At 42.5% G+C, this 11,308-nt stretch overlaps 1 protein-coding gene across 2 annotated transcripts in view; it reads left to right on the top strand.

Moving 5' to 3' along the window:
• The first annotated feature begins 470 nt into the window (after positions 1-470).
• The window catches only part of LOC122564753 (chloride intracellular channel protein 5-like), a 32,040-nt gene continuing 21,202 nt past the window's right edge, over positions 471-11,308 (top strand). Inside the window, exons 1-2 of one of the 2 annotated variants that reach the window (XM_043719918.2) lie at positions 471-814; positions 9,291-9,400. In XM_043719918.2, coding sequence (XP_043575853.1) covers positions 779-814; positions 9,291-9,400 — 146 coding nt within the window. In that variant the 5' untranslated portion in view covers positions 471-778. The remainder of the gene's footprint in view (positions 815-9,290; positions 9,401-11,308) is intronic. The other variant, XM_087998531.1, reaches the window with a different exon arrangement.

Below are 11,308 nucleotides of genomic sequence, written 5' to 3'. Positions count from 1 at the left end.
GCACCAGCACTACCACAGGGCCCCAGTGTGATTTCTCCAGTTTACGTCCACTTGCTAGAGCTCTTGTGGCACAGTGGTAGTATCGCTTCCTCTGGGTTAGGAGGTTCAGGTTCAAGACTCAACTAGCTTGGAAGTGTGTCATGACATGTCCAAACAGATTGATTAAAAAAAACCACATCTAGTTGCTGATGATGCAGATACTGGAAGACCTGAGTCAAATCTATTGAATATGACACCACATTAATTTCCTCAATACTATCCAAAGCATCTGGTTTGCTTTGGACATATTTAAAGTATGTACCAATTAGTTGATCAGATTACGCCCATTGTCAATGATCCAGTAACATCACTTCCACATTCCTAGTACTCAGCTCCACGAACCAGTCATTCGCTGTGTACAACCTGAAATCAATACCATTTGGGAGGAGAGAAACTATCTGCTAATCCCTCCCACACCCTTTCAGTTTCTGGGTGGCAGGTTGCATAAACAGTGCACTGAACAACCAGCAAACAAAAATTGGTGCCTCCGATCAAGAGAGATCGGTAAATCACTTCAGTTTTATGCTGGGAAAAAGAACGCAAATTCTCCTGATCCAACAGTTTGGAGAGGGAGCACGATTCCCGAGCTGTGGTCAGCTTCTGCGGAAAGGCTTCAATCTTTCACTGAACTTGCTGGGTGTGGCCTTGTAGGTCAGTGTTTAAGAAGCCAACCAGAAAAGCTGGGGATTTACTGTCAAAATCAGCTGCTGAGCAAGTTGCTGAATACAACAGGGACAGAATGGCAGAGGACCCCAAGATCGAGCTGTTCATTAAGGTAAGAGCTGATTTGAAACATCAAAGTCTTATGTCAAACTTTAATTTTTTTTGTTGAAATAATTTATTTAAACTTCCTCCCTTGATTAAATTTAAAACACTTCTGTTGTAAAAGTGATAGGATTTAATCAACTCGCTTTGAAATGATAGCAACTTTGTTTTGGACTGTCCTTCATGTAACAAATTCATTTAGTTCTCTCTGTGGAAAATTGTTTCGCACTCTGAACTTTGCATTTCAAGTAAGAAAGAACAATTGGAATTCATAGGCATTTCCTGCTCATGAAAGTTGAATTATTTCTTCAAAGGCCAAGCAGTTTCTGTTGTGAAGACTTTAGCTTTACACATGATCCTAAGAATGCTCTTTCCTAATGCATATTTTCACTATTTGCTTTGTGCGTGCTTAGATCCACCTGTTTTAATTTGAAGTAATATTTCCAGTTGGTTTGATCTTAACCACTTATAATTCAGCTTTTAAGAGGTTCCGCCCTGAGATGCATTCTTTCAAACTCTGCACAGGAATGTGTTTGTTTTGGTTTTCTTTTCCATCTTTAAGTTTTTCATCCGTTCTCTTTGCTCATGCACATATCCCTGTCATTCTGTTTACATTTGCTTCCCACGTATTCCAATTATTGGTTAAGATGCTTTTAGCATTGCTCGCAAGACCTTTTACAACAGTCGTCTTCGAGTGATTTCAATCCATTAGTTAGCACATTTATATTTCATGTTCAATTTGCCCTGTTTCTGCCCCAGTAGTCAGATTAATATATTTTTATTATTTTTTAATCTGCCATCTCTGTGGTTCTCTTGCATGGGTGGTTTTCACCAATCTATTGAGCTTATTGTTTTGTTTGCCTTTGACAGTCATGCTAACATTTTGGTGATAAATGTTTGGAATCTCTTTGAGGACTTGCATACAAAGGATAAGTAATTGATTTTTGGGACTAGTTGCACACTATATTTTAATCAGAATTTGGGTTGGCTAGGTATAGGGAAGTGGATATACAGGTATAAGTTACAGACTGAAATCTATCAGAATTGATTTGATAAATTAAAAAGAGACATTTGAGTGATTTTAGGATTAGATTGCTATCAAGGTTTCTTCATTACAGGCAGAGCTCATAGTGATATTTGATGGCAGAACCATCTGTTCATTCCAGCGCCTCCTGTCGCTTACACTTGATGTTATAGATTCTGAAAAATTAATGTTGGCAGTGTTATCACTAACTCGTAACTATGCAATCTACAATTCTCAAAATGAACAGTACTCTTTCCAAGGAGTTAAACGCACCAATGAAATGCAGCAAAGCATGACCAACTTCTGGTTTTATTTTTCTGTATTTGTTCATGGGAATATGGATATTGCGAGGAGGCCAGCATTTGTCTTTCATCCCTAGTTGCGCTGGAGAAGGTAATAGAAGCTGCCTTCTTACACAAACTACAATGTTGCAACAGCAAGAACAAGAAGCTGAAAATACAAAGCAGTTTACCTTTGACAAAGGTGATGAGAATAAATTACCTTAAACCTGGCAAGAGCATATACAGAACATGGCCTCTGATTTCAAAGTTGCAAATGATAAATAGTACAGGTTAGTGAGGTGGAAATGATGACTGCAAGTTACAACACAGGAGGTATACATTTAACATTGATTATAACCAGTTGTAATACCATCTAACCAACATGGATCATTAGTACAAACCAGTTTTCACTGTTATTGTGTGCTCTTAACATTTAATTTATGGTTCTTTCCTAGTTTTTGCTTTACTCATTATGCTTTAAATGTTCTCAGTTGTTGTTCTTGTTCTCTGAATGGCAGGTTTAGGGAGCCATGGATGACAGGTGAGGTTGTGAGACTAGCTAAGAAGAAAAAGGAGGCGACTGGAAGAACATAGCAAGCCAGGCAGCATCACGTGGTGAAGAAGTCGATGTTTCGGGTCTAACCCTTCTTCAGGTCCTGAATAGATTAGATTAGATTCCCTACAGTGTGGAAACAGGCCCTTCGGTCCAACCAGTCCACACCGACCCATCCTGAAGAAGGGTTATACCTGAAATGTTGACTTCTCCACCTCCTGATGCTGCCTGGCTTGCTGTGTTCTTCCAGCCTCCTGCCTGTCTACTTTGGATTCCAGCATCTGCAGTTTTGTTTTGTCTCAAAGAGGAAAAAAGGAAGCATACATAAGGTCTAGACATCTGAAGGCAGACGAAGCTTTGGAAGAATATCAGGAATGTCGGACCAATCTGAAATGAGGAATTAAGAGGGCTAAAAGGGGTCATGAAATCTCTTTAGCAAACAGGGTTAAAGAAAATCCCAAAGCCTTTTGTTCGTATATAAGGAACAAGAGGGTAACTAGAGAAAGGGTTGGCCCACTCAAGGACAAAGGAGGAAAGTTATGCGTGGAGTCAGAGAAAATGGGTGAGATTCTTAATGACTACTTTGTGTTGGTAGTAATCAAGGAGAGGGACATGCTAGATGGTGAGGTTAGGGACAGATGTTTGATTACTCTGGTTCAAGTTGTCATAAGGAGGGAGGAAGTATTGGGTATTCTAAAAGGCATTAAGGTGGACAAGTCCCCAGGTCCAGATGGAAACTATCCCAGGTTACAAAAGGAAGCAAGAGAGGAAATAGTTGGGGCTTTAACAGATATCTTTGCAGCATCCTCGAACACAGCAGAGGTCCCGGAGGACTGTTTAAGAAGGGTAGCAGGGATAATCCAGGTAATTATAGTCCAGTGAGCCTGATGTCAGTGGTCAGGAAGCTGCTGGAGAGGATTCCTGATGAAGGGCTTACGCCCGAAACCTCGATTCTCCTGCTCCTTGGATGCTGCCTGACCTGTGCTTTTCCAGCACTACAACCTCGACTCTGATCTCCAGCATCTGCAGTCCTCACTTCCTCAGAGTACAAATTACTGCCCAGTGTGGCAATGCTTTGTGCTTTATGAGGCTGCAGGGAATGAGAATTATGAGGAAGGTATTGGTATAGAAGCAACTATCTCTCTGGAATTGATGTTTTGGGTGTTGTCAAGCCTATCAGGCAGACACATGTACACATTCTTTCAGAAAATGCCATGTCAAAATGTGAAAGGATCCCATTATCTAGTGCAGTCCTGAAAGCCACAGCCCTATGAGCATCTTCAACAATGAGATTATTTTACATCTAATTCACAATACAGGATCCAATTCAAATGGTCTGTACCAGTATTTATAATCTTCGGCCCAGCCAATTCCTTAAAACTGACCAACATGTCCTCCTATTCCTCTCCCTCATCTACATAACTAGCTTCACCATCTATGGCTATTATCTCAGAACTATTCCTTGTGGTAGGTCATTTCACACACACAGATATATAACAGTACAGGCCATTGGGCCCTCAATGTTGTGTCGATCTTTTATCCCACTCTAAGAAACCAGGTGAGATCTTCCAAGTAATATTTTTTCTGAGCTCTAAGTCTTTCCTCCATATTGGTATCCAGATAGAGCTGCTATCTTTAACAATTGCCTGGCCAACCTTTCAAAAATGGCCTTGCCGTCCCGAAACTCTCAAATGCATATCTTCCAGTTGGGAGCATGGGCCAACGTTGAAACCAGATTTTCAGGTGAGGCAGGAAACAGTGTTTCCTTGTGCCAAATGGTATAGCAAGTTCTATCTTACTTCCCTCCACTACAGACACCACACCCAACATTCAGCACTGCCATTGCAAAGTTAGAACTGATTAGCAGTCCTTGGTTCAGGAGTATATCTCTGTAAAATTGTCTCTATGTACAATAGAACAGAGTTAATTTTAAAACATGGTAATAAATATATGTTCCAGTGGGGGACTATAAGACATGCCTGGCTTCAAACACACAGATCCTTAAGGTGAAAGTAGTCAATGTTGAAACAGTTAAAGACTCAAGTGTCATTGAGTTCTTCCACTACCCTAATGGCAGAGTCGATTTTGTTGGCCTCAGCTATGCACCTTAGTCCTTCTAAACTCTTGGTTTGGAGTTTGACACTGGTATTCAAATGTTTCACTATCCAGCATTGATGCTCCTCCTCCTTAAGGATTATGATCTTTCCCACGTTGCACAGCAGCATTTCTTGTCCATTGGCTTGGTGCGACTTCTAACCATTATAGTTACGTAAACACACGATCCCAATGACTTGTCCTCATTTGTGTTTGTTCAACTCAGCAAGAGTCCTTCCACAGCACCTTCCAAATTCATAATCCCTGCCATCTGGAAGGATAAGGGCAGCAGATGTATGGGAACACCACCACCTACAGTTCCGCGCCAAGTATACCATTCTGATTTGGAAATGTATCATTGTTCCTCCAGTGTCACTGTGCCAAAATCTTGCAACCCCTTCTAAATGGTGTACCTTTACTACATGGACGGCAGTGGTTAAAGAAGGCAGCTCACTGCTACCTTAAGGGCAGTTAGGATTGTACAACCCACATCCTCAGAATGAATTTTTTTTTAAAACTGAAAGTTCACTTACCTTTTTCAGCATAGGCTGAATGTTGAGGAAAGGTAGAATTCAACTCCAAATTTCATCACTGAATGTGTCTGTGGCCATTGCATTGCCTTGGAGCCAGCTTTCTTACTGATGTTATTTCACAAACATTTAAAAGCACATCTTACCAAGCTGGTATCTGTGGCTCACAAAAAGCTGAATAACATACATCTATTTGGTTTTACGTTTAAAGTGCTTTATTGCTTGTCAAGCAGCGAACTAATCTTGTTCAGCGCCATTTAATCTTTTGACAACTGCCAATCAGAAAATGACTGAGTAAGGTCAGTGTGACAGTCATGTGGAATGCTTCAACATTGGGTGAGGTAGTGCAGGAGAATCTGCTATTTCTGCAGTCACAGTTCATTGGACGCAAGAATTAGCTAGATTGTATCATGGGTCAAGATTAGAGTCATGCTGGAAAAGCACAGCAGGTCAGGCAGCATCCGAGGAGCAGGAAAAGTCAACATATCAGGCAAAAGTTTCCTGATGAAGGGCTCTTGCCTGAAACACCGATTTTTCTTGCTCCTCGGATACTGCCTGACCTGCTGTGCTTTTCCAGTGCCACTCTAATTTTGACTCTGATCTCCTGCATCTGCAGTACCCACTACCGCCTAAATTGTATCATGGAACATTGCAAGGTCTAAGACTATGTGTGGAGGGATAGACTGAAGCTTGACGTAGCTGTCACAAAGGCTCACTGGGGAAAAGCCACCTTCCTCGGCCCTCCCAGCATGGTGCTCTGAAGGACTGGAAGCAATATAAAAGTTCTGAGGGTGAATGCACCAGGAAGTATTTGGCATGAAATGTAAATGTAAAGGTAGTGGTAACCTACAATGGCTAATATTGTGAGGCAGTTCATGTAATTTATTGAAAGGAACCTTTCCTGCACACCATATGCAACATCAAATTTAACACTCTTATTAAATAAGCTTTTCCAACTTTTCAGAACTAAGCATAGCATGGAAAAACCTGAGCATATCATAAGATTATTGTAACAAGCGCGGGTTTCCTCCGGGTGCTCCGGTTTCCTCTCACAATCCAAAGATGTGCAGGTCAGGTGAATTGGCCATGCTAAATTGCCCGTAGTGTTAGGTACATTGGTCAGAGAGAAGTGGGTCTGAGTGGGTTACTCTTCGGAGAGTTGGTATGGACTTATTGGACCGAAGGGCCTGTTTCCACATTGTAGGGAATCTAATCTAATCTAATCTAATCTAAAGCATTGCAAGATGGCATAATGGAATCATTGTAGAGAGGAGTGCTTAGAAATTGCTTAGGATGGAATTAGGAGAGTTTTTATTCTGTGACATGAGCTTGGTATTACAAGTGGGAAAGAAGGGCGATTTGATTGACAGTCAAGCATTATCCAATTTTTGCATTTCAATTAGTGCAGGACTGAGTAGCCAAGAACTGACTGACTAATGATTGGAGAGTAGGGCAAGGCATGTCATAAGCCTCCAGGAATTGCTTTTAATCACGGTTGGCATTCCCAGTTAACTGGAGTTGCGACATCATGTGGAGGTTGGACACCACATTGGTGAGGCCTCTTCTGCTGTGCTGTGTTCAGTCCGGTCGCCCTGTTATAGGAATGATATTATTAAGCTGGAGAGAGTTCAGAATGTTACCAGGATGTTGCCAGAAATTGAGGGTTTGAATTATAAGGAGAGGCTGGATAGGGTGAGTTTTTTTTCACTGGAGCATAGAAGGTGACCATATAGAGGTTTATAAAATCATGAGGGGTATAGATAAGATGAATGGCAGTTGTCTTTTCCCTAGAATGGGGGATTTCAAGCCAAGGGAACATATTTTTAAGGTGGGAGGAGAAAGACTTTAAAAAGACATATGGGGCAACCTTTTCACATCGAGAGTGATTTATTAGATTAGATTACTTACAGTGTGGAAACAGGCTCTTCGGCCCAACAAGTCCACACCGACCCTCCGAAGAGCAACCCACTCATATCCCTACATTTACCCCTTCACCTGACACTACGGGCAATTTAGCACGGCAAATTCACCTAACCTGCACATCTATGGACTGTGGGAAGAAACTGGAGCACCCAGAGGAAACTCACACAGACACAGGGAGAATGTGCAAACTCCACACAGACAGTTGCCCGAGGGGGGTATTGAACCCAGGTCTCTGGCGCTGTGAGGCAGCAGTGCTAGCCACTGTGCTGCCCCGCATTTTCTGTTTACTTAGGACAGAAGTCGTGATAATGGCAAGTTATTGAATGAGCACAGTTATGGTGTTTAAAAGACATTTGGATGAGTAAATGAATAAGAAATGTTTGAAGGGACCTGGGCAAACAGCAGCCAGGAGGGACTCGTTTAGTTTGGGATTATGGTTGGCATGGACTGGTTGGATCAAAGGGTCTGTTTCCATTTTCTATGGCAGAATTTGGACCAATGTCCAATGGTGCCAGTTATCAGCCCTCTTCTTTCAGTTGTGGAATTTTAATGGTGGTGGAACTTTCGTTGAAAAGAGATGTTTTAGACATGTCTTTGAAAAAATGTCTTTGGGGAGAGGAACAGGAGAAGCTAATGTTTGAGGCTGAATTTCCAGAGAGCTGAGCCATGACATCAGGGATTCCCCTTCATCGTCCATGCTCAGTTGCATATAGGACACTGAGGATAAGCTAAATTCGAACCTGCACATTTTTGGATTGTGGGAGGAAACCAGAGCACCCGGAGGAAACCCACGCAGATACAGGGCGAATGTGCAAACTCCACACAGACAGTCGCCTGAGGCGGGAATCGAACCCACATCCCTGGTGCTGTGAGGCAGCAGTGCTAGCCACTGTGCTGCCCCGCATTTTCTGTTTACTTAGGACAGAAGTCGTGATAATGGCAAGTTCAGCCATTCTGCATGGCTGAAGTGTTAACAACCAAAGAAGTCGTGCATCAAATTCACCAAACACTGAATCACACTTGGCACATCACCTATTATCATGTGCATATTGCCTGCAAATTGCTTTGGTAAATCCTGAGGGTGTGAAAGGTTCTGATGAAATGTACATTCCTCAGGAAACTCTAGCTTTCTGTAAAAAGCAGTTATTATCTAGTGGCCACACACTACCCAACATGCCTCGGTTTCCAAAGCAACAACATTTTTTTTTGTTATGCAACTGCCTCTTGCATAGCACAGTGTTGCTTCATTCCTCTGAGAAATTCTCGTGATGTTCCTATCTGATCTAACATACTTTTAGAGTCAACAATCTGAAAGGTCCCAGTGATTTCATTACTGTGAGCCAAAACAACCAGTTGATTTTAGTAAAATAGTGCCTTGTATGAATGCTCAGTTTTAAGTCTCAAGGAGTCATCTTAGTGAAGAATTCTCTTATTTATTCTCTTGTTTGTTTTTATTTTCAGCCCCGTTCACCACACCTTGTCCCTCCTGCCCCAGAAGTTGCTGAGGCTTGGGCACCCTAATCCAATAGAACTTTTCCTCAATCCCACTCTGTACTATGCATATCTCCTTAGAATAGAATCCCTATTCTAAGGGGTGAAGAGGCCCTTCAGCCCAACCAGTTCACACCGACCCTCTGAACAGTAATTCACCCAGACCCATTGCCGTACCCTAACTTTAGCCCGACTTCTGCACTTAAACCATACATCCCTGAACACTATGGGCAATTTAGCATGGTTAATTCATCTGACCTGCCCATGTTTGGACTGTGGGAGGAAACTGGAGTACCTGGAGGAAACCCACACAGACGTGGGGGGAATGTGCAAACTCCACACAGACAGTTGTCTGAGGCTGGAATCGAACCCGGGTCCGTGGCGCTATGAGGCAGCAGTGCTAACCACTGAGCCACCATACCTTTGTTAACGCTACATCTGTGCCTTTTAGTGCAGTTAATGCTGTCATCAAACTATCAGTAGTTATGCAATTGTTTCATGTTTTGAAGAGTTATAAGAAGTGCCATTCCTTTGCTCCAGCTAATTGAACAAAGACCACCATAACAATTGAATCTTTACTTTGTGTGCAGGCCAGTGACGATGGTGAGTCCATTGGGAATTGTCCATTCTCCCAACGCTTGTTCATGATCCTGTGGTTAAAGAAAGTTGCTTTCACCATTAACACAGTGGATATGAAGAGGTGGGTGCTGTTTCAGGTGAACTGAGTGTTGATCCTAGAGACAAAGGTACAAAGAGATATGACAATGGGCACTTTTGGAGCTGAATCCTAGAAAAGCCTGAACGTTTAGTACAGACCTCATGTTCTACCTGCAACATTATTATTTTTCGACCTCCCCTCCAATATGCCCCTTTCAGATTTGATTCTCAGCTGTTTGCCTGGTCATCTCCAAGAGAGCCCTGATGATATCTCTGTGTCAACCTTTTTATTCACATTTTGGTGTTTAATTATTTGAGGAAGGTTGTCCTTTGCCAATTACTGCAAAGAACAAGAAATTGTTTGAGAACGTAATGTTTAATTCAGAGCTGACTGCCTTTAACTTACTAGGAAGGAATGGTCGCTGGTGAAGTTTCAACATTTAATATTTTAGCTTGTGTGTAACTGATCACTTGTGTGAACGTTATGTCTCTTAATCCTGTGATGTCTTAGACTAAAATTTCCATTTAATTCACAGTCTTTTCAAGCTGGGGATTAGATTAGATTAGATTACTTACAGTGTGGAAACAGGCCCTTCGGCCCAACAAGTCCACACTGACCCGCCGAAGTGCAACCCTCCCAGTTCCATTCCCCTACCTTGACCCCTTCACCAACTCTACGGGCAATTTAGCGTGGCCAATTCACCTGACCTGCACATCTTTGGACTGTGGGAGGAAACCGGAGCAGCCGGAGGAAACGCACGCAGACACGGAGAATGTGCAAACTCCACACAGTCAGTTGCTTGAGGCGGGAATTGAACCCGGGTCTCTGGCGCTGTGAGGCAGCAGTGCTAACCATTGTGCCACCTGGGGATGTTATGGAACTTCTGCTGGGTTGTACAATGCCCTCTGAAATCCTAATTCATTTTATTATTCATTCATGGGATGAGGGCATAGCTGGCTAGGCCAGGATTTATGGCTCTTCCCTATTTGTCCAGAGAGCAATTCAGAGTCAACCACATTGCTGTGGGTCTGGAGTCACATGTAGCCAGACCAGGTAAGGATGGCAGTTTCCTTCCCTAAAGGATGTTACTAAATCAGATGGGTTTTCCCCTGACAGTCGGCAATTGTTTCTTGGTTATCATTAGACTCTTATTTCCAGATTTATTTTTATTGAATACCCCGGTGGGATTTGAACCCATGTTCCTGCCCATTACCTCTTCACCCCTGAACATTTTCTGCATTAACAGTCCAGTGATAACACCACTCAGCCATTGTCTTCTCATTCATTTCCTTCTGCTTATCATCACTCCATCCCCTGCTTCCCTGCACCCCCCCCCCCCCCCCCCCCCTAGTTATTGGTTATCAAGTGTTAACTCCAAGGTATTCTTAACTGTTTCTTTGTGAGAGGTGGTACAGGTAACTGTGTCTTTGCATTACCCCAGAGTCACTTTATTAATAATTAAGTGGAAATTTAAGATAATTTGAGGGATATGTTGGTTGGATGCATAGAATGGTAACAGGCCATTTAGCCTATCCTGTTTAACCCATATCTTTGCAAGAAGTCAATTTTCCCACTCCTCCTGCTTTTCCCCCATAGCCCTGCAAACATTTTTCTCTTAAAATGTTTATCTAGGAAAAGATAAAATTGCCATAGTCTTACCAAGCCATAGCACTGCTCTCTCATTAAAGAGAGCTGTTTGGTATGGGTTTAACCTGAGGGTCAGCACACCTCAGGTGGGGGGGAGAGATTGAGAAGGAAAATCATTCATGGTCACCTCAGCCAATATTTACCCAACTTCCTTTTGAAAGTCATGATTGGGTCTGCCCTCACCACACTCCTAGACAGTGCATTCTCACTCCCTGCTGCAGTATTTTCCTCAAATCCACCAAAGACTGAGCAATATTTAACTAATTTGTACTCAAAGTGCATCTCTCTGTATCTCCGTCCCTC

This window comes from Chiloscyllium plagiosum, unplaced genomic scaffold (genome assembly GCF_037043375.1).
Source record: "Chiloscyllium plagiosum isolate Xiang-an unplaced genomic scaffold, Cpla_swu_hap1 HiC_scaffold_21, whole genome shotgun sequence".
In the NCBI taxonomy this organism is placed as follows: Eukaryota; Metazoa; Chordata; class Chondrichthyes; order Orectolobiformes; family Hemiscylliidae; genus Chiloscyllium; species Chiloscyllium plagiosum.
The sequence above is the reverse complement of the archived record's forward strand: the minus strand, read 5'-3'. Positions and strand labels throughout refer to the sequence as shown.